Source organism: Bombina bombina, chromosome 4 (assembly GCF_027579735.1).
Source record: "Bombina bombina isolate aBomBom1 chromosome 4, aBomBom1.pri, whole genome shotgun sequence".
NCBI classification, from domain to species: domain Eukaryota; kingdom Metazoa; phylum Chordata; class Amphibia; order Anura; family Bombinatoridae; genus Bombina; species Bombina bombina.
In genome coordinates this window covers 234,680,262-234,706,122 of record NC_069502.1, presented here as the reverse complement: position 1 = coordinate 234,706,122, position 25,861 = coordinate 234,680,262, and the positions used below count along the sequence as shown (strand labels likewise).

Here is a 25,861-nt window from a genome sequence, read left to right as displayed (position 1 = left end):
AGGAAACTGTTTCAAACCTAATTGAACCATCAGCTCTTAAAAAGGCATCAAACCAAAGGGAATCCCAGCGATATATTCCCCGTTCTCAAGAGCAACACTTACATCATGGGAATGACCAGGCAAAAGATGAACAGCTCCTCACTTTGCTAGCAAGCGTCTCTAATGTAAGAAACAAAGAGGACTATAACACAGAGTTCATCAAATTTACAATTGCTTCTCTGAACTCCCCGGACTCTCAAGCTTCATGGAATTCTACTATCCTCCATGACTATCAGACTGCAATGCCTCCGGCAATCTATATGGTAGGCCTTAGACGATCTGGAATAGGCTAGCTGTATTGAATCCTGTCTGCTCACCCTATTATGTTTAGCTTGTAAGTTGTTTCATGTTGGACGTCTGTGACTTTTTTCAATCATAGTTTGGCTAGTTCTGTTTGATGCCGATGTGTTCCCTGGGGCACTGTATGACTGGGACTTCCTGGCAGCCGGGGAGCTAGCTTGGAGCTTTATACGTAAAACCATACTCTATTTACTGATTACGATGTTGCTGAGTTTCCTGGGGTACTGATTCTATGGGACATGCTTTCAGCCATGGAGCTAACATTGAGCTCTACATATGCAAAATAAATTCTGTTGCAGATCTACATAACGTCCCCACATTCTGGCCCTAGTTGTGCTATTTTCACATAGCAGACAGTCTGCACCACCTGACACATAATGGGAATAAACCCTCTTGAAATGATAAGGTCATAGGCTGCTTTATTTGAGTACAATTATTCATGTTGCTCCCTTAAGGCTGTCAAGCTGAAGATCTTAGTTAGATTCCACTATACAAAAGCTACACCTCAGAATAATTGTATTTTGTACTATATGAATGTCTATGTCCTAGTTTCAGTTTTGAAATGTGTCTTTGAGTAACTACACCTTAAAACCCTTATGTTATATGCCCTGTGAATGTCACTGTTGTAGTTTCAGCCTAGAAAACTGTCATTATACAATGTAAGCATAACCATCTAGGATGCTTTGGATTCATCTTCAAATGCCTAACTCATGTGGACACCCCATTTGCTATATACCTCTGGGCCTTCTGCCCTATTTGGTTCCAATATATTCATACCCTTAGACGCTTCTGTAATGTTATGCTAAACCAGTCCCTCATTGTCTGTGGCCGAGGCAATGAGACACACTAAATTAAGAGGAAGCCCAGAATTGGGGAATGTTTCAGTTTTAATAATAGTTACTTGGATCTTATAGTTTTGTACTTCAGATGACGCCAAACATATGCCAGCTGAACCCTAACACTGAGATAGGTATGTGATATTCAATACATATTGTACGGTTAGCTGTTACTGGTTTATAGTCCCTTAGACACAGAAAAGAATCACTTAGTTCATTTACTTCAACACACTATAGATATGTCCCTCTGTAGGGCTCTATATGGAAATTCCCCATTAATTAACAAAGGTTCTTACTGGATGTATGTATTTATTCTTTTACCCTTAAGCCGCCTAGCAGCTCTCTTAGCTTAACAATTCAGGTTTAGTAGCATAGACCAGCACCTTGTCCTATATTAAGTTATACAGAAAGTTGCCTGTCATAATCAGATGATAGTTATACCCTATGGAAAAGTAGCACAGTCCTTTACCGTATATCATTTTAAATTTTTTTTCACCTCCAGCCATTTAAGATCTATCACACGGGTTCATGAGTAGCCCATACACTAGTTGGGAGGTTCATAAAAGTATTTATCTTTCTAGCTTACCTCCGTCAATTCTGGATATTACATACAGGTCCAAGAGTGGCCTACTACTAGCTTAGGAGGTTCCTATAAATTTATAAAAGGAGGTCTATGATGTTTTTGCCTATCATTTTTTAGTTTACAGGTTATTATTTGAATTTGTTTGGTTTGTAGCAGCGTTGTTGCTATGCTTGGTGACTATGTTTCCACCAATTTGCATATTTTCTCAGTATAGTATAAAAATTGTTCTTATACCTGTTTGTTTTGAACTGTGGCAAATTTTATCTGTGATGTAATTTTTACTAAAAACCTCAATAAAAATGTATTAAAAAAAAAAAAAAAAAAAAAAAGCCCTTTTAAGGGCTGGTAAAAGAGCTGATTACTTTGTAATGTAGAATAGGGTAGGGACCTTTATTATTTTGGGGGGCTTTTTATTTTATTAGGGGGCTAAGAGTAGGTGTAATTAGCCTAATATTCTTATAATCTTTTTTTATTTTTTGTAATTTAGTTTAGTTTATTTAATTGTATGTAATTGTAGGTAATTTATTTAATTAATTTATTGATAGTGTAGTGTTATTGTAACTTAGGTTAGGATTTATTTTTATTTTACAGGTAATTTTGTAATTATTTTAACTAGGTAGCTATTAAATAGTAAATAACTATTTAATAGCTATTGTACCTAGTTAAAATAAATACAAAGTTGCCTGTAAAATAAAAATAAACCCTGAGATAGCTACATTGGAATTATTCGTTATATTGTAGCTATATTAGGGTATATTTTACAGGTAAGTATTTAGTTTTAAATAGGAATACTTTAGTTAATAAGATTTAATTTATTTTGTTAGATTAAAATTATATTTAACTTAGGGGGGTGTTAGGGTTAGACTTAGCTTTAGGGGTTAATACATTTATTATAGTAGCGGCGAGGTCCGGTCGGCAGATTAGGCGTTAATACTTGAAGTTAAGTGGCGGCGATATTAGGGAGGGCAGATTAGGGGTTAATAAAATTTATTTTAGTGTTTGCGAGGCGTGAGTGCGGCGGTTTAGGGGTTAATACATTTATTATAGTGGCGGCGAGGTCCGGTCGGCAGATTAGGGGTTAATAAGTGTAGGTAAGGTAGTGGCGACATTGGGAGGGCAGATTAGGGGTTAATAAATATTTATTATAGTGGCGGCGATGTGGGGGGACCTCGGTATAGGGGTACATAGGTAGTTTATGGGTGTTAGTTCACTTTAGAGCACTTTAGTTAAGAGCTTTATATACCGGCGTTAGCCCATAAAGCTCTTAACTACAGCCTTTCCATGGGCATTAGGAGTCTTGTCGGTAGAGGGTGTACCGCTCACTTCAGCCAAGACTCGAAATACCGGCGTTAGGAAGATCCCATTGAAAAGATAGGATACGCAATTGGCGTAAGGGGATCTGCGGTATGGAAAAGTCGCGGCTTGAAAGTGAGCGTTAGACCCTTTTTTGCCTGACTCTAAATACCAGCGGACCCCTTAACGCTGCTTTTGACGACTAACGCAGAACTCTAAATCTAGGCGTATGTTTTTTTTATATATATATATATATATATATAGCAGTAATAGATAGATGTGTGTGCGTCTGTGTATATCTGTGTGTGTGTATATTTATGTGTAGGTGTGTGTGCGCGTGACCGGATGTATGTGTATAACTCTGTGTGTTCGTGACTGTTTGTGTGCCTGTGTATGTGTGTATGCAAGTGTTTTGCAAGCAATGGTGCACATTTACTTTGGAAACCATGAAAAAAAAATTATATTATAGAGATAGAGGTCAAAATTGAAATGTGCATGGGTGCATTTCAGATTTAAATAGAAGCATTTTTGCAATATACTTCCATTAGCAAAAAATGCTACTTGTAAAAGTTGTTGTTTTTCAGCAGCATACGTGCATATGCTGTGAAGGCCCAGCACCAGAGAGCTGGCAGTGGTGTGCTATGTATATGTGAAGACTTAATATGTGTCATAGAAGTCACTGCTGGCTTCCTGAGAAGGTTTGGTGAATGTTGGTGTACATGCCCCTCACAGCTAGGGTTGCCAGATGTGCAGTTTTTCAGCAGGCTGTCCAGTAAAATCTTCACACAAAAATGGACACTTTAATGTCAACTTAATTTATTTTAAAGTCCTTAAGTGTCAAATGTAAACGGCCTCCTATGCCTCAGGGCATTATAAATATGGAGCAGAAAGAAGTGTCAGTCAAGTGGATTAAAATATCTACTGTTTACATGTGTTACTGGCAACTAAAGAGGAACAATTATTGATTTGTATGTTACTGGCAGCCAAGGGTATAATGACTGCTTATTTGTGAAAAATATACATGGTAGGATCAAAATCTAAGATAGAGTTTTGTTCAGGGGGGATCGTGTGACCCCACAGGCCTCTGTGCCCAGTCACCTACAGCTTGTCTAGTATTTTTATGGAGGACACCAGGCGACCCTACTCACAGCACATCTGCATATGCTGTTGAAAAAGAGTACTAAATTTTACTAAAAGCTAAAGGAAATATATTGCAAAAAAATGCTTCTATCTAAAATGTAAATGCCAGTTTTGAACTTTGACCTTTCTATCCCTTTAAGTCACAGATGAGAGAGAAAACCCTAGAGAACACATGAGAGAGAGAAATTATAAAAATAAAGGAGAGTCTAATGTATATATTTTTTGAACTTATAAAACATTGTTCTACTAAAATAGGATATCTACATTTAAGAATTAACAGATCTTTTTTCCACAACAATTAAAAAAACTTTTTAAAAATAGAAATGGATTCTGCTGGAGGTGTAATTTAGCAGAATAAACTATTTGAGTCACATGTGGTGGTTTTGTACTAAAATCTAGTGTTTTGGGAATTTGATTATCATTGAAGAAGAATCAATTTTCAATACCACAGCTAGTCGAGATCCCATGGTATGGATCCTAAATAATAATAATAAAAACTACTAGAATACATAGCCTTCCATTATCTGTATTTAAGATCTTATCAAATGGAGCTAAACGTTGTCCTATCTATAATGTAGTGGAGGTTGAAGGTTTTGGAGCTCCTGGCAAAAGAAGGGTATGGGTATATCAAGATTCAGTGTAAAGATACCCACATATACGGTATATTTTGGAGATGTGGGAATCCTATACACACAGTATTCCCTCTACCTCTACATTACTTTCTTCCCCTATATTAGACTAATGGCACATATTTATTTTCCTACGAATGTTGAAGTTGGGTTCATTCATCAAAGAAACTAATAGGTAATGAGCATGAGTGAATTTGTATCAATCGATGTAGACTTTATCTTTTCATAATTCACTTTACTTAATTTCTAGATATTGCTATGTTTGAATTTTTCTTTTTGTTCAAAAATGTTTTAGAAACTTTCCATGTGCATAGTTGCAATAAAGGTGGATTATAGAAACTCTTCAATTTGATCTACTCAAATACCTTTGAGAGAACTCTAACAACATTCTGTGATTAATAAACTTAAGCCCGTTATATCATTGGCTGTTTCTTCTTATACCTTGTTATGGTTGTAACTAACTGACACCTAGATAACAAGTTTCACGTTCGGGTTTTAACTCTGAAAAACTGGTCATTTCAACATTAAAAAAGCACCGCAGCCATTACGAGTCTTGTCGGTATAGCTGTACCGCAAGTCTTTTAGCCTGTAACGCAACGTCAGTCCCGCACTCGTAAAAATTACGTTTTTTCATGGGACTTCCATAGCGCAGCCATTACAAGTTTTGCGGTAAGACTAAAAAGCTTGCGTTACACCCTATACCGACAAGATCCGTTTCGCAATCTGAGACCAGTAGTTATGAGTTTTACGCTACACAACTGTTACATAAAACTCATAACTAAAGTGTTACAAAGTACACTAACACCCATAAACTACCTATTAACTCCTAAACCGAGGACCCCGCATCGCAAATACTATATTAAACTTATTAACCCATAATCTGCCGCTCCCGACATCGCCGCCACTAATAACATTTATTAACTCCTATTCCACCGCTCCCGACATCGCTGCCACTATACTAAAATTATTAACCCCTATTCTCTCGCACCCCAACATCGCCCACACTATATTAATTTTATTAACCCCTATTCTGCCGCTCCACGACATCGCTGCCACTAAATAAAGCTATTAACCCCTAAACCTCTGGCCTCCCATCACTACCACTAAATAGAAACATAGAAACATAGAATTTGACGGTAGATAAGAACCAAAAAGGCCCATCAAGTCTACCAAGATCCACTAACATTACAAACCCCCACCCCCCAACCCACAAAATAATTAAAAAAAACACTATCTAAAAAACCTAATCTACCCATTGCCCTTAAAAGGGCATTTGCATGGGCATTGCACTTTAGGTACTCACAGTTGTTGAAGTCCTGCTTGAACGATCTTTATCCCGGTGGCTCCATCTTCATCCAGACGGCATCTTCATCCAGACAACTCCATCTTCATCCATCTCGGGACTGGCATCTTCTTCATCCCTGCGGAGGCGGAGCGGCAATGCGCGGAGGCAGAGGTCCAGGTGAAGGTCCAAGGTGGAGGTCCAGGCGGAGATCCATCTCGGGACTGGCATCTTCTTCATCCCTGTGGAGGAAGAGCGGCAATGTGCGGATGCGGAGGTCCAGGCGAAGGTCCAAGGTGGAGGTCCAGGCGAAGGTCCAAGGCGGAGGTCCAGGCGGAGGTCCATCGATCCAACGTGGAGGTCCTCTTCATGCGATCGTCCGCCGCACACTAAAGAATGAAATACAAAGTACCCTTTTTATATTGGGGGTACAATTGCATTCCTATTGGCTGAAAAATTTGAATCAGCCAATAGGAATTAGGGCTGCTAAAATCCCATTGGCTGTTCAAAACAGCCAATAGGATTTGAGCAGCTCTCATTCTATTGGCTGATTCGTTCAAGTGGGACTTCAACAACTGTGAGTAACTAAAGAGGGGTTAGCTTTAGTTTTTTTTAAGGTTTGTTGGGGTGGGGGTTTTTTTTAGATTAGGGTGGGCACTCTTATAAGAGTTGAATGCCCTTTTAAGGGTAGAAAAAGAGCTGAATGCCCTTTTCAGGGCAATGCCCATACAAATGCCCTTTTCACGGCAATGGGTAGATTAAGGTTTTTTTAGATAGTTTTTTTTATTTTGTGGGTTTGGGGGGTGGGGTTTGTATACTGTTAACGGGGTGTTTTTTTTCTTTTGTAGGAAAAGAGCTGATTTCTTTAGGGCAATGCCCTACAAAAGGCCATTTTAAGGGTCCTTGGTAGTTTATTATAGATTAGGGGTTTTTATTTTGGGGTGGGGTTTTTATTTTTTTAAAAGGGTAATTTTTATTATTTTGGATAATTTCTTTTGTTATTTTTTGTAATGGTAGGTTTTTTTATTTTTTGTAATTTTAGTGGTTTTTATTTTTTGTAATGGTAGTTTTTTTTATTTTTGCAATGTTAGGTTTTAGTATAAGGCAGCTTTTATTTCACAGGCAAGTTTGTATTTATTTTAACTAGGTAGTTAGTAAATAGTTAATAACTATTTATTAAACTAGTCTACCTAGTTAAAATAAATACAAACTTACCTGTGAAATAAAAATAAAACATAAGCTAGTTACAATATAACTCTTAGTTATATTGTAGCTATATTGTAGCTAACTTATGGCTAGATTACGAGTTTTGCGTTAGAAGCTATGCGGTGCCAACGAGCAGTTTTCTCTCACCGCTCACTTTACTACAGCGCTGGTATTATGAGTTTTTACAAACCCGTCGTTAAAAGACAAGAAGTGAGCGTTGAGCAAAATATAGCTCCTTACCGCACTCCAATTCCAGCGCTGCTTAAGTCAGCGGTGTGCTGGTCGTACGTGCTCGTGCACGATTTCCCCATAGGAATCAACGGGGAGAGCCGGCTGACCTGCAAAAAAGCAGCGTAAAACTCAGTAACGCAGCCCCATTGAAACCTATGGGGAAACACATTTTATGTCTACACCTAACACCCTAATATGAACCGAGTCTAAACACCCCTAATCTTACACTTATTAACCCCTAATCTTCCGCCCCCGAAATCGCTGACACCTATATTATATTTATTAACCCATAATCTGCCGCTCCGGACTACGCCGCCACCTACATTATACTTATGAACCCCTAATCTGCTGCCCCCAACATTGCTGCCACCTACATTATATTTATTAACCATGAATCTGCCGCCCCCAATGTCGCCGCCACCTACCTACACTTATTAACCCCTAATCTGCCGCCCCAATGTCGCCGCCACTATAATAAACATATTAACCCCTAAACCGCTGCACTCCCGCCTTGCAAACATTAGTTAAATATTATTAACCCCTAATCTGCCGGCCCTAACAACGCCGCCACCTACCTACATTTATTAACCCCTAATCTGCCGCCCCCAACGTCGCCGCCACTATACTAAATGTATACTAAAATGTATTAACCCCTAAACCTAAGTCTAACCCTAACACCCCCTAACTTAAATATAATTTAAATAAGTCTAAATAAAATTCCTATCATTAACTACATTATTCCTATTTAAAACTAAATACTTACCTATAAAATAAACCCTAAGCTAGGTACAATATAACTAATTGTTACATTGTATCTAGCTTAGGGTTTATTTTTATTTTACAGGCAAGTTTGTATTTATTTTAACTAGGTAGAATAGTTACTAAATAGTTATTAACTATTTAATAACTACCTAGCTAAAATAAATACAAACGTACCTGTAAAATAAAACCTAACCTAAGTTACAATAACACCTAACACTATACTACAATTAAATAAATTAACTAAATTAAATACAATTACCTAAATAAAATAAATAAGCTAAAGTACAAAAAAAAACCCCACTAAATTACAGAAAATAATAAACAAATTACAAGATATTTAAACTAATTACACCTAATCTAATAGCCCTATCAAAATAAAAAAGCCCCCCCAAAATAAAAAAAAACCTAGCCTAAACTAAGCTACCAATAGCCCTTAAAAGGGCCTTTGCGGGGCATTGCCCCAAAGTAATCAGCTCTTTTACCTGTAAATTTTTTTTACAAACAACCCCCACAATAGTAAAACCCACCAAACATACAAACAACCCCCCAAATAAAATACTATCTAAAAAACCTAAGCTCCCCATTGCCCTGAAAAGGGCATTTGGATGGGCATTGCCCTTAAAAGGGCAGTTAGCTCTTTTGCAGGCCCAAACCCTAACCTAAAAATAAAACCCACCCAATACACCCTTAAAAAAAACTAACACTAATCCCTTGAAGATCGACTTACAGTTCTGAAGATCCGACATCCATCCTCAAGGAAGCGGCAGAAGTCTTTATCCAACCGGGCCGAAGTCCTCAACGAAGCCGGGAGAAGTCTTCATCCAAGCGGGGTGAAGTGGTCCTCCAGACGGGCAGAAGTCTTCATCCAGACGGCATCTTCTATCTTCATCCATCCAACGCGGAGCGGGTCCATCTTCAAGACATCCGACGCGGAGCATCCTCTTCATCCGACGACTACCCGACGAATGAAGGTTCCTTTAAGTGACGTCATCCAAGATGGCGTCCCTTAGATTATCAGCCAATAGGAATTAAGGTAGAAAGAATCCTATTGGCTGATGCAATCAGCCAATAGGATTGAGCTCACATTCTATTGGCTCTTCCAATAGAAGGGGGGGCTTTTTTATTTGTATAGGGCTATTAGATTAGGTGTAATTAATTTAAATATCTTGTAATTTGTTTATTATTTTCTGTAATTTAGTGGGGGGTGGTTGTACTTTAGCTAATTTAATGTAATTTATTTAATTGTATTTAATTTAGTTAATTTATTTAATTATAGTGTAGTGTAGGTGTTATTGTAACTTAGGTTAGGTTTTATTTTACAGGTACTTTTGTATTTATTTTAACTAGGTAGTTATTAAATAGTTAATAACTATTTAACAACTATTCTACCTAGTTAAAATAAATACAAACTTGCCTGTAAAATAAAAATAAACCCTAAGATAGCTACAATGTAACTATTAGTAACTTTAGGGCTAGACTTAGGTTTAGGGGTTAATACATTTAATATAGTGGTGGCGACATTGAGGGCGGCAGATTAGGGGTTAATAAGTATAGGTAGGTTGCGGCGACATTGGGGGCGGCAGATTAGGGGTTAATAAATATAATGTAGGTGTCGGCGATGTTGGGGGCAGCAGATTAGGGGTTCATAAATATAATGTAGGTGGCGGCGGTGTCCGGAGCGGCAGATTAGGGGTTAAAAATTTTATTTTAGAGTTTGCGATGCGAGAGGGCCTTGGTTTAGGGGTTAATAGGTAGTTTGTGGGTGTTAGTGTACTTTTTAGCACTTTAGTTATGAGTTTTATGTTACAGCGTTGTACCATAAACTCTTAACTACTGACTTTTAAATGCGTTACGGATCTTGACAGGGTAGAGTGTACCGCTCACTTTTTGGCCTCCCAGGACAGACTCGTAATATCAGCACTATGGAAGTCCCATAGAAAAAAGACTTTACGAAGTAGTTTTGCGGTAAGGCCAAAGAAGTGTGCGGTGACCCTAAACCTTCAAGACTCGTAATACCAGCGGGTGTAAAAAAGCAGTGTTAGGACCTCTTAATGCTGCTTTTTTACCCTAACGCACAACTCGTAATCTAGCCGTTAGATTTTATTTCACAGGTAATTATGTATTTAGTTTTAAATAGGTATTATTTAGTTAATAATTGTAACTTTAATTTAGTTCTATTTTAATTATGTTAATGTTAGGGGGTGTTAGGGTTAGGGTTACAGTTAGGGTTACGTTAGGGTTAGGTGTAGGGGTTAATAGTTTAATTTAGGTTGTTGCGATGTGGGGGGCTGGCGGTTTAAGGGTTAATAGGTTTATTTAGTGGTAGTGATGTGGGAGGCCAGAGGTTTAGGGGTTAATAGCTTTATTTAGTGGCGGCGATATCGGGGTTAATAGATTTAGTATAGTGTGGGTGATGTTGGGGTGTGAGGGAATAGGGGTAAATAACTTTAGTATAGTGGCGGCAATATCGGGAGCGGCAGATTATGGGTTAATTGATTTATTTAGGTGGTGGCGATATCGGGAGCGGCAGATTAGGGGTTAATAACCTGCGATCACATTGATGTCTATGGGGAAAGCATGCACGAGCACGTCAAAACAGCACTTGTATTTTGTGTGTTATGGAGCTCAACGCAACCATATTGCATGCACAAGCCGGCTGTTTCAAAACTTATAATGGCTGTGCTATAGAGGGTGAAATAACGCAACTTTTGTTGCGTTCGTTAAATTCCCTATAGCGCGCAGAACTTGTAATCTACCTGATTGTCATTTAAGACTTATGTAACATTTCATTCTTGCTGCTTAATACAAAAACATGGCATGATATAAAAAGAAAACTGCTAGAGAGCTTATTAAGAGTCTGGATAACTTAAGGGACACTGAACCCAAAATTTTTCTTTTGTGATTCAGATAGAGCATGAATTTTTAAGCAACTTTCTAATTTACTCCTATTATCAAATTTTCTTTATTCTCTTGGTATCTTTATTTGAAATGCATGAATCTAAGTTTAGATGCCGGCCCATTTTGGTGAACAACCTGGGTTGTCCTTGCTGATTGGTGGAAAAAATCTATCCACCAATCAAAAAGTGCTGTCCAGAGTCCTTAACCAAAAAAAGCTTAGATGGCTTTTATTTCAAATAAAGATAGCAAGAGAACGGAGAAAAATTGATAATAGGAGTAAATTAAATGCTCTATCTGAATCACAAAAGAAAAAAATTGGGTTCAGTGTCCCTTTAGGAAATAGAGAAATAAAGGTAGCTCCCTTTGTTTAATTGTCTTATATCAGCAGTTTAAAACATTAGAAAAATAAAATAAAAATCGAAACCAATAAATACTAAAGTAAGCATATTATTCTAAAGACAAAGGGCTAGATTACAAAAGGCGCACTAATTTGCGTTTTCGCTATAGCAAAAACTCTGCTAGGTTAAAAGTTAAAAGTAAACTGTTTTTGCTCTAGAGGTAACCCGACTAGTGCAAAAATCCAAACATATTCACGTATTCCCCCATAGAAAATCTGATGTTTATTTAGAACAAATATATATATATATATACATGATTATATAAAGGTATAAATATATACAGATATATTTAAGAATATCTATTTATAAATACATAGAACATATTCTGCTATGTACAGAACACTGTAATGCTAAATATTTACAGTAAATACATAATTAAAACCATTATTAAATATGAATATTCCATAAATATGTTTTTACAAGGCTCTAATGCACTTAGATATACAGTATGTCTCTATATGTATATTCTTATATATTTATGTGTTTATGTGTATATATGTCTGTAAATACATATATACACAAATACATATGTATACATATATACATATATATTTATATATATATATATATATATATATACATACATATACATACAGTGGCGTCACTAGGGGGTGCGGGCCGCACCTGGGTGACACCCTCCAGGGGGTGACACCACAAAATTTTTTTATTTTTTTTTATTTTTTTTTTAATTTTATTGAAATTCAAAGAAATACAATGTAGAGATGAATATATTTTTTATTAGAGGGGCCAGCATTTGTGAACATTAGTGGGACTGGGGAAGTTTTCCCGGCTGCTTTTGCTTGTTTGTACTTTGCTCCTCCACTGCCCAATTTCACTATGAATGTTGTGGGCGTTCCGAGGGGCTTGCAAAGTTGCGCTGCTAGCCTAAACCTGCCTGCCTATCTGTGCTCACTGCTCAGTGGCGTGTGGAGCAGTGGAGTCACTCACTGCTATGCTGTCTCTCTAATTGGGAACTGGGAAATCATGAGGGGGATGCCTGGCACCTGACCGCATGACTGTCTAACACTGTCTCTAAAGCGAAGGAGCCACGTATGATGCCCACCAGACCGGTACGGTTACGGTACACTAAGTTCACACTGAAGAGGTAGGAGGGGAGGGCAGGCGGGGATCTGGGGGTGGGCAGAGAGCAGAGGTGATTGGCCATAAGAAGCGGTAGCACTGACAGACTTGGAACAGAGTCAGAGAGCAGAATTTTCATAGTTTGCGCGCCTAAACCTTTTCTTTAGTGATTTCTTTTTAGAGTGCCCTGTTTATCTTTCATTTGATGCTCTGCTGAGCCAGGGAGCATCTCTAGGCATGAGCTTTATAATTAATGCAGTGCAGTTTACATATTTTGTATGTGTGTGTGTCTGAGTGTTTTTGTGTGTGTGTCTGAGTGTTTCTGTGTGTGTGTGTGTCTGAGTGTTTTTGTGCGTGTGTGTCTGAGTGTTTTTGTGCGTGTGTCTGAGTGTTTTTGTGCATGTGTCTGAGTGTGTTTCCGAGTGTTTGTGTGTGCATCCGAGTGTGTTTTTAAGTGTGTCTGAGTGTGTCTGAGTGTTTGTATGTGTGTGTGCCTGTGTTTTTTTGTTTGTGTGTGTCTGCTTTCTGGGGGGAGGGGGGTGACCCCATAACGTACCGCACCGGGTGACACCAACCCTAGTGACGCCACTGTATACATATTTAGACATGTATATGCATGTTTCACAATGTTAAAGGGATATTAAACCCAATTTTTTTCTTTCAAGATTCAGATAGAGCATAGCATTTTAAACTACTTTCTAAATTACTTCTATTATCTAATTTGCTTCATTCTCTTGATATTATTTCCTGAAAAGCATATCTAGATAGGCTCAGTAGCTTCTGATTGGTGGCTGCACAAATTTGCCTCATGTGATTGGCTCACCCATGTGCATTGCTATTTCTTTAACAAAGGATATCTAAAGAATGAAGCAAATTAGATAATAGAAGTAAATTGGAATGTTGTTTAAAACTGTATTCTCTGTCTGAATCATGAAAGAAAAATGTTGGGTTTAATGTCCCTTTAAAACCCTTCAGCAGCTTTTTTTCCCCTTACACCCAATATCTTATATCTTTGGGCCCTTATAACATTTATGTGCAGTATTTTTTTTAAATAATTTTATTAGACAGTGTTAATTTGAGTATAACTGTACATTGTAATGAATTTTGGAAGTGTTTTGTGCTAAGTTACTTACTATCTAGTATTTTCAATCACAAATAGTTTGATATCCAATGGACTTCACTCGGTTAGCTTTTTTAGTTCTAGTCCATTATTTATTTATATAATAATCACATGAAATAGCTTAGTTACCACTCAATTAGCTACTTTTGTAGCGCTCTCTCTATTTGCTTCTTTCACTTCAGTTCCTTTGACATTAACTTGGAGGAGTTTTTGTCTTTTTCAGGGAGTAACCTTTTGAGTCTTAAAAGAGTGTAATCCTCTTACTTGTTTTCACTTACACAAGACACAACTAAGATTCTAATCCACTCTCTCATTCTTTCCCGCCTCGACTATTGCAACTCTGTCCTCTCTGGTCTACCTAGCTGCCGCATAGCTCCTTTACAATCCATAATGAATGTCTCTGCCAGGCTCATCTTCCATACACGTCGCTCTTCATCTGTTGCCAATCCCTTCAATGGCTTCTTCTTGCTTCCAGGACTAAACACAAAATCCTCACTCTGACATACAAAGCCCTCAACTGCACTGCTCCCCCCTACATTTTCAGACCTTGTCTCCAGATACTCTCCCTCCTGTACGCTTCCCTGTGCTTACGATCTCCTCCTCTCCTCCTCTCTTGTAACTTCCTCACATTCCCGGTTACAGGACTTCTCCAGACTGGCTCCCATCTTGTGGAACACCCTGCCTCGCCCCACAAAACTCTCCTCTAGTTTTAACAGCTTCAACTGCTCCCTAAAGACTCTACTATTCAGGGATGCATACAACCTACACTAACCTTTCCTAACTCCATTTCTTTCCCCTTGAACCCCTTAGAATGTAAGCCTATGAGCCCAGCTGTTTGTAGATCGCCTTCATAAGAGTCGACTACAACAGTGCAACTCTAATTTTTTGATCCCTATAAATGTTATCTTGTACCGCCTATGTTTATAGCGCTGCAGAATCTGTTAGCGCTCTACAAATACCTGATAATAATAAAAAAGAAGAAGAAGAAGAATGTTTGGTTGCATACCTTTCCTTGCCAAAAACTGTTCAACAAGCTGCTAGAGAATTAACATACAAATGAAAGAGATGGAAACACAAATTACAATAAAGTATAATCTAACATATTACTCTGTCTGTGTCCTGACTGAAATTGCTGTCTAGAAGGATTGCTTTGGTCTTCGGTAACTCACCTCTGTTGGTTTGGTCACACAACTTCCCTTCCTGTTACACTGAGGAATCTCTGGAGCTTCTCCTCCAGGAACACAGTCAGTGATCTTTACCAGTACGGTTAGACGTAAGGCCACGATGCACTTACTCACAGAATCATTTACAAACCCTGAAAAATGAGAGGAATATGTAGTTAATGCTTTTTATATATATAAATAAGTAATACTTTTTAGTCATAATTCATTTGCACATAACAAAGAAAAAGCAGTATATATATATTTTTATTTGTTAGGTATTTGTTGGTCCTTGTACATAAGATAGATAGGGGCCCATTTATTAAGCTCCGGATGGAGCTTGAGGGCCCTTGTTACTGGCGAGCCCGCAGGCTCACCAGAAACACCATTTATGAAGCAGTGGTCTAAAGACCGTTGCTCCATAACCCTGTCCGCCTGCTCTCAGCAGATGGACAGACATCGCCGCAATTACTCGATCGGGTTGATTGACACCCCCCTGCTGGCTACCGATTGGCCGCGAATCTGCAGGGGGCGGGGTTGCACCAGCAGCTCACAAGAGCGTATTGCTCTCCGCATTCAACGAGGTCTGTGGGACCTGATCCACACTGTCGGATCAGGTCCGACAGACCTTTGTTAAATAGGCCCCATAGTATAAATCATACATTTATGACCAGATTTAATTAATAAAATGGTAACAGTAGTTTACCTGTTAACTAACTAACTATTAAATATATAGAAAGTGTCAAACTATAATATATACAATGATACCAGTTATGATACCAGCTCACTAGTCATGCAAAGAAGCTTTAGAGCACATAGTGTAATAGTGGTTATAAACGTACGGTCAAATAATGCAGTTTCAGATATTCACACAGATATATCTTAGTTGAGAATCACTTAAAACCAGATGAGTACTTTAGTGTCATCTTTCCTGAAATGTGTTAATTTATATTATCTTCTTCAGATATAATGTAAGAGAGGACATTACTGTGCTAAAAGAAAAGAGGAAGAAATGTAACAAGAAGAAAAAGTAAAGGAAGAAGAAGAAAAATAAAAAAGCAAGATCTGGGATGGGAAGCAAGGTTTCTTGTTATGGTACTGGCCTGCATGTGGTAGTCTAGTCCTTTTCCAACATTCCCAATAAAATGTCATGTCCTAAGACTGTGCCAGCCTGTTCCTTTTATACAAGTTATATTTCTCTAGGGTAAGGAGTTCAAATGTTTGTAAAGAGGGATTATTGAGATTTCTAATTTCTGGTTATGAGGGATCTGGCACTATTTAACATCCTCTGAGACGACTTAACCAGATTTAGGGAAAGGAAACACAGAGAGATAATTTTTCATCCCAGGGTTGACATAAAATCCTTTTTTTCAAGAGCACTCAGACTAATACTTTACTCTTTTAGATCCAGACAAAGAAGAAAATGGCTTTCCTAACCTTTTTTTTATTAATATCATGACATATGCATATGTAATCCCTATTGCTTCTTCTTGATAAGGAAACAAGAGGAAGAAGAAGAGTTTGTAGAAGATGAATGATGTTCACTCAAGTCTCAATTTCAAAAGGTAAGAGGTCCATTTTGTATATCCCTTTTTATCCCCTAAAAGGTAAGGTGAGCATTGAAAACCCAGATGAACAGTTCCTTCAACATGAGAATAGTGTGTCCCAGCAGTGAAAGGACTACATTAAATGTAGTCTTGTAAACAGAACACATTCTAACTTCTTAAATTTAGATTCCTCCATAAGAACAGCTGAAGTACTAAGATCATCTGTTCCCTTCCCTGGAATATGCCTTTGAACCGTACAACAACCTTTTTACACGTCACAATTAGTGCTAGTAAAGCACTTGCATAGTTGGAGGACAGAATGAAGCTGGAGTAGGGGAGGTATTATAGAGTATTGGCTGGTATTGATTGATTGCTGAGGGCAAACACAGCTGTGCAGCTCCTGCAGCATAATATTATAGAAGTTTCCATGCTTGATTTCTGAGTAGCAGTCCTAGCACAGCAGAAATGTTGGCTTGTACTTTTGAAGTAAAACAACAAACCCTGGCTCAAACTGATAGAACACTATAACATAATGTGAGATATAACTGACAGATATGTTTCTTAGCAATCATATAGGACAGTAGTGTTATAATTTGCAGGCCCCTCTGCCAGGCAAGGATATTTTAATTTAGTGTAGAGATTACCCTCCCACCTGACACCTCTCCCCCCCCGATCCCTCCCCCCCACTGGTCACTACCATCTTAGACTTAACAGCCGAGACAGTATGCAGTTTAGTTATATTATTATTTTTTGTATTTTTTTCACAATACTAAGCTTTAGATCAATAAGTTTGTTTAAAGACAATCAACCCACTTGGCTTTGCATTTTTATAGAGCTAAAGCTTAATATTGTGACTGACTACTTTTTCGTTAATGCTAATATATGTGTACACTTGAATTGTGATATTTTAACTTTTTAATAAACTACTATATTGCAAACAGACCCAGATATTGGTGCTGTCTATATTTGATCTCTATAAAAAACTTCTGTGGGTAAGATAGAAGCCTAAAACAGGGACTAACTAATTGTATAACAAAAATTGTTTTTAATGACACATTAATAAGGTGCTCTCATTCATATGTTTGATCAATACCTATAAATACATATATATATATATATATTTCAGTAGTGTAGTGGTTCCCCCACCTCCCCCCTTCCCTCTGGCGTTTGTTAGCTAGGACCACCACCCCACACACACAAATTTTTTTCTGTATTGTAGCTCCCCATCCCTCCATCTCCTTTCATCTTTATTTTTAGTGTAGGGCCCATGCCACTCCCTCCCACCCACCACTGGACCGCCCACCTGTCTCCCGCCTTCTCTCCCACACCTCCCGCCAGCACCAGCAGATGGTTGTTACAGACGGTGACACACACACTGATCCAGCTCAGGTTCCATATGCAGGCCGATGCCTAGAGCTCAGGAACTCCAGCTGTTAAGTGACAGCCGAGACTGCTGGAGCTTCCTGCAGCTTGGACATATATATACGTTATGCGGTACGATGAGCTTCATAGTGCATGACGTATATATACGTCCAATTGGGTTAAAGGGTTAATCTTATATGATTGCCACCTGCATGTGAATTTTTAATCTGCTGAACTTTAATCTCTGAGACAACTAACTTTGAATGAGTTTAAACTGTAGCATGCAGACAGTTGAGGGGCGTTATTTTAGATTACAAGTGGAGTGCTAAATATCGCTTGCATGCAAGCGATATTAGCGCTCCACTGAGTAATGCCAGCACACGAGAGCGCATTTCCATAGGCTCCTATTGGAGCCTCATTCTGATGCCATCAGAGATGGCACCAGAACCTCATACAGCAAAGGGGTAAATAGTGCAGCGATTGCAGCATATTTTTAAATATATATGTATATGATTATACACATAGTAACACATAAATATATATGTATATGATTATACACATAGTAACACATAAATATATATGTATATGATTATACACATAGTAACACATAAATATATATGTATATGATTATACACATATTAACACATAAATATATATATATATGATTATACACATAGTAACACATAAATATATATGTATATGATTATACACATAGTAACACATAAATATATATGTATATACACATATTAACACATAAATATATATGTATATGATTATACACATAGTAACACATAAATATATATGTATATGATTATACACATAGTAACACATAAATATATATGTATATACACATAGTAACACATAAATATATATGTATATGATTATACACATAGTAACACATAAATATATATGTATATGATTATACACATAGTAACACATAAATATATATGTATATGATTATACACATAGTAACACATAAATATATATGTATATGATTATACACATAGTAACACATAAATATACATGTATATGATTATACACATATTAACACATAAATATACATGTATATGATTATACACATATTAACACATAAATATATATGTATATGATTATACACATATTAACACATAAATATATATGTATATGATTATACACATAGTAACACATAAATATATATGTATATGATTATACACATATTAACACACAAATATATATGTATATGATTATACACATATTAACACATAAATATATATGTATATGATTATACACATATTAACACATAAATATATATGTATATGATTATACACATAGTAACACATAAATATATATGTATATGATTATACACATAGTAACACATAAATATATATGTATATGATTATACACATAGTAACACATAAATATATATGTATATGATTATACACATAGTAACACATAAATATATATGTATATGATTATACACATAGTAACACATAAATATATATGTATATGATTATACACATATTAACACATAAATATATATGTATATGATTATACACATATTAACACATAAATATATATGTATATGATTATACACATATTAACACATAAATATATATGTATATGATTATACACATAGTAACACATAAATATATATGTATATGATTATACACATAGTAACACATAAATATATATGTATATGATTATACACATAGTAACACATAAATATATATGTATATGATTATACACATAGTAACACATAAATATATATGTATATGATTATACACATAGTAACACATAAATATATATGTATATGATTATACACATATTAACACAAATATATATGTATATGATTATACACATAGTAACACATAAATATATATGTATATGATTATACACATATTAACACATAAATATATATGTATATGATTATACACATATTAACACATAAATATATATGTATATGATTATACACATATTAACACATAAATATATATGTATATACACATATTAACACATAAATATATATGTATATGATTATACACATATTAACACATAAATATATATGTATATGATTATACACATAGTAACACATAAATATACATGTATATGATTATACACATAGTAACACATAAATATATATGTATATGATTATACACATAGTAACACATAAATATATATGTATATGATTATACACATATTAACACATAAAATATATATGTATATGATTATACACATATTAACACATAAATATATATGTATATGATTATACACATAGTAACACATAAATATATATGTATATGATTATACACATAGTAACACATAAATATATATGTATATACACATATTAACACATAAATATATATGTATATGATTATACACATAGTAACACATAAATATATATGTATATGATTATACACATAGTAACACATAAATATATATGTATATACACATATTAACACATAAATATATATGTATATGATTATACACATAGTAACACATAAATATATATGTATATGATTATACACATAGTAACACATAAATATATATGTATATACACATATTAACACATAAATATATATGTATATGATTATACACATAGTAAGTTAGTAACACATAAATATATATGTATATGATTATACACATAGTAACACATAAATATATATGTATATGATTATACACATAGTAACACATAAATATATATGTATATGATTATACACATAGTAACACATAAATATATATGTATATGATTATACACATATTAACACATAAATATATATGTATATGATTATACACATATTAACACACAAATATATATGTATATGATTATACACATATTAACACATAAATATATATGTATATGATTATACACATATTAACACATAAATATATATGTATATGATTATACACATATTAACACATAAATATATATGTATATGATTATACACATAGTAACACATAAATATATATGTATATGATTATACACATAGTAACACATAAATATATATGTATATGATTATACACATAGTAACACATAAATATATATGTATATGATTATACACATAGTAACACATAAATATATATGTATATGATTATACACATAGTAACACATAAATATATATGTATATGATTATACACATAGTAACACATAAATATATATGTATATACACATATTAACACATAAATATATATGTATATACACATATTAACACATAAATATATATGTATATACACATATTAACACATAAATATATATGTATATGATTATACACATAGTAACACATAAATATATATGTATATGATTATACACATAGTAACACATAAATATATATGTATATGATTATACACATAGTAACACATAAATATATATGTATATGATTATACACATATTAACACATAAATATATATGTATATGATTATACACATATTAACACATAAATATATATGTATATGATTATACACATATTAACACATAAATATATATGTATATGATTATACACATATTAACACATAAATATATATGTATATGATTATACACATAGTAACACATAAATATATAGGTATATGATTATACACATATTAACACATAAATATATATGTATATGATTATACACATATTAACACATAAATATATATGTATATGATTATACACATATTAACACATAAATATACATGTATATGATTATACACATATTAACACATAAATATATATGTATATGATTATACACATATTAACACATAAATATATATGTATATGATTATACACATATTAACACATAAATATATATGTTTATGATTATACACATATTAACACAAATATATATGTATATAAGCATATACATATATATTAACTGGGAACACACAGTTCCCATAGACCGCAAAGTAAAGACACTTTTCAGTGTTGTTTTTTCTAACATCCCACTCATGCAAACTTAAGACTCCAAGCAAGCTTGCGGTAGCAATAACCAGCCACTTGTAATGGCTGGTTAATTATTGTGTGCCCGCAAATGGGCAAATTTGCCAGTTTGTGGACACGCGATAATTTAGTGCTCCACTTGTAATCTGGCCCACTTATGCCAGCCCTGAATGCAGTATTAGGTAAACAAAACGTCAACCACTTTTGTGATGTGCTTCAAGCAGGGGCAGAATTTCCATTGGTGCAGCAGGTGCGGTGGCACCAGGGCCCAAGTGCTGGGTTGGGGGCAGAATATGTACAATCCTAATAGAGGGGAGCCTTTTATTAGTGATTGTTCTATCTATCTATCCATTTTAAAATCATTATGCCGAGAAGCATGTATATTAATGCTATTACTTACTACTGAGTTACTTTGGGGGGGCAAAAAAAATGCACCAGAGCCCTCTGTCGAGTAGGTCCATAGCAAATAAAAAGATTAAGTTCAAACCCCTTTTGTGCCAGCGATGACTGCAAAACATTAAATATGCAGGCACAGAATCACTGAATCACAAAAGCAAATGACTTGTCAACCTACTGAAAAATATTGATTTCCTTTTTATATTGATTCATTAAATGAAAAAAAGGAAAAAAACTAAAAAATGTTTCTTAGACAAACCAGAAAATTAACATTGGTCAATATTTTAAAGAACTATTTAATCACTAGAGTTTTGTCAAAGACACAATCAAGTTAATACAATGAAAATACATTTCAAATTTGTAAATCTGATCATGGACATTGTAATGTGCTAATGATTTTATAAACTTTATAAACTGACCGGGTGCATGAAGTCTTCAGAGAAACATACTTATTGCCTAATGTGCTCTTCCCATTCATTATATGTGATGGCCGCTGCAAGTCAATAGTCTGTCTTCATTTTGATAACCTATATCGAATATCTGTTTGTTTCTTAACAACTGACTGATTTATACAACCCACCAGGACGCTGTTTTCTGAGTTGCTCACTTGCAGAAGATTATTTTCACTGCTAAATCTCTGTACTTGGGAATTAAATTGAACAGAAGAAAACTTGAGGATATATTTTAAAAGTCTAATAATTGAATTATGAAATTCTGGGCAACTCTATGCCTTTCATGGAGCTTGGCATGAGCTTCTGGTTTTGGTGCTGATTCTAACTGCCTGCTCGATCCTGTGGCGTTAAGGCTACTGAGAGGAAGTAGCCAGCTACTCCCTGGGCATTGTGTGCTCTGAGGGACCCTCTGACGTAGCATGCTGCTTTTCACTAGATATTACCCAGTGTCACTCCTAGCACTTCTTAAATAACAGAATTTATGCTTACCTGATAAATTACTTTCTCTTGCGGTGTATCCAGTCCACGGATTCATCCTTTACTTGTGGGGATATTCTCATTCCCTACAGGAAGTTGCAAAGAGAGCACACAACAAAGCTGTCCATATAGCTCCCCCTCTAGCTCCACCCCCCAGTCATTCGACCAAAGGTTAGGAAGAAAAAGGAGAAACCATAGGGTGCAGTGGTGACTGTAGTTTAAACAAAAAACATTTTACCTGACTTAAATGCCAGGGCGGGCCGTGGACTGGATACACCGCAAGAGAAAGTAATTTATCAGGTAAGCATAAATTCTGTTTTCTCTTGCAAGGTGTATCCAGTCCACGGATTCATCTTTTACTTGTGGGATACCAATACCAAAGCTTTAGGACACGGATGAAGGGAGGGGACAAGACAGGTACCTTAAACGGAAGGCACCACTGCTTGCAAAACCTTTCTCCCAAAAATAGCCTCCGAAGAAGCAAAAGTATCGAATTTGTAAAATTTGGCAAAAGTATGCAGTGAAGACCAAGTCGCTGCCTTACAAATCTGTTCAACAGAAGCCTCATTTTTGAAAGCCCATGTGGAAGCCACTGCTCTGGTAGAATGAGCAGTAATTCTTTCAGGAGGCTGCTGGCCAGTAGTCTCATAGGCCAAACGGATTATGCTTTTCAGCCAAAAGGAAAGAGAGGTAGCAGTCGCTTTCTGACCTCTCCTCTTACCAGAATAGATAACAAACAAGGAAGATGTTTGTCTGAAATCCTTATTTGATTGTAAATAGAACTTTAAAGCACAAACTACATCAAGATTGTGTAATAGACGTTCCTTCTTCGAAGATGGATTAGGACACAGAGAAGGAACAACTATTTCCTGGTTAATATTCTTGTTAGAAACAACTTTATGAAGAAAACCAGGCTTGGTACGCAAAACTACTTTATCTGCGTGGAACACCAGGTAAGGTGAATCACACTGTAAGGCAGATAATTCTAAAAATCTTCGAGCAGAAGAGCTAGCTATCAAAAACAAAACTTTCCAAGATAACAACTTAATGTCTATGGAATGTAAAGGTTCAAACGGAACCCCTTGAAGAACTGAAAGAACTAGATTCAAACTCCATGGCGGAGCCACAGGTTTATAGACAGGCTTGATTCTGACTAAAGCCTGAGCAAACGCTTGAACGTCTGGTACCTCTGCCAGACGCTTATGTAACAGGATAGACAAAGCAGATATTTGTCCTTTTAAGGAACTAGCTGACAATCCTTTCTCCAGTCCTTCTTGGAGAAAGGACAATATCCTGGGAATCCTAATCTTACTCCATGAGTAACCCTTGGATTCACACCAACAAAGATATTTCCGCCATATCTTATAGTAGATTTTCCTGGTGACAGGCTTTCTAGCCTGAATCAGAGTATCTATAACTGACTCAGAGAACCCATGCTTTTATAGAATTAAGCGTTCAATCTCCAAGCAGTCAGACGCAGAGAAACTAAATTTGGATGCTTGAACGGACCCTGTATTAGAAGATCCTGCCTCATTGGCAGTGTCCATGGTGGGACAGATGACATGTCCACTAGGTCTGCATACCAAGTCCTGCGTGGCCACGCAGGCGCTATCAGAATCACCGAAGCCTTCTCCTGCTTGATTCTGGCAACCAGATGCGGGAGGAGAGGAAACGGTGGAAAAACATAAGCCAGATTGAAGGACCAAGGCGCTGCTAGAGCATCTATCAATACCGCCTTGGGATCCCGGGACCTGGACCCGTAGAGAGGAAGTTTGGTGTTCTGATGGGACGCCATCAGATCCAACTCTGGGGTGCCCCATAGCTGAGTCAGCTGGGCAAATACCTCCGGGTGGAGTTCCCACTCCCCCGGGTGAAAAGTCTGACAACTTAGAAAATCCGCCTCCCAGTTGTCTACTCCTGGGATGTGAATTGCTGAGAGATGGCAGGAGAGATCCTCCGCCCACCTGATTATTTTGGTTACTTCCGTCATCACTAGGGAACCCTTTGTTCCCCCATGATGATTGACGTAAGCTACAGTCGTGATGTTGTCCGACTGAAATCTGATGAATTTGGCCGCCGCTAGTTGAGGCCATGCCTGAAGAGCATTGAATATCGCCCTCAGTTCCAGAATGTTTATCGGGAGAAGAGTTTCTTCCCGAGACCATAAGCCCTGAGCTTTCAGGGAGTCCCAGACCGCACCCCAGCCTAACAGACTGGCGTCGGTCGTTACGATGATCCACTCTGGCCTGCGGAAACATATTCCTTGAGACAGGTGATCCTGAGACAACCACCAGAGAAGAGAATCTCTGGTCTCCTGGTCCAACTGAATTTGAGGAGACAAATCTGCATAATCCCCATTCCACTGTTTGAACATGCATAGTTGCAGTGGTCTGAGGTGTATCCGAGCAAAAGGGACTATGTCCATTGCCGCAACCATTAGTCCGATTGTCTCCATGCATGTTGATGTTCACCTTCCACCCGTGAGACCTCAGAAAGGCCAATACAATCTCCGTGTGAGACTTGGTTCTTTGGAAAGTTGACACCTGAATTAAGATGTCGTCTAGGTAAGGCGCCACCGCTATACCTCACGGTCTTAGAACCGCCAGGAGGGACCCTAGCACCTTTGTGAAAATTCTGGGAGCAGTGGCCAACCCGAAAGGAAGAGCCACAAACTGAAAATGCTTGTCCAGAAAGGCGAACCTGAGAAAGCAATAAAACCGAATAATGATACTATAGAGACACTTCAACAACCCTGCTTCGTGACACAATTCAATTCTA

The 25,861-nt window shown here is 36.4% G+C and overlaps 1 protein-coding gene across 1 annotated transcript in view; it reads right to left on the bottom strand.

Annotated features, from left to right (window-relative positions):
- Positions 1-25,861, bottom strand: part of DNER (delta/notch like EGF repeat containing) — a 556,690-nt gene that overhangs the window by 237,188 nt on the left and 293,641 nt on the right. Inside the window, exon 5 of the mRNA XM_053709836.1 lies at positions 14,967-15,112. Coding sequence (XP_053565811.1) covers positions 14,967-15,112 — 146 coding nt within the window. The remainder of the gene's footprint in view (positions 1-14,966; positions 15,113-25,861) is intronic.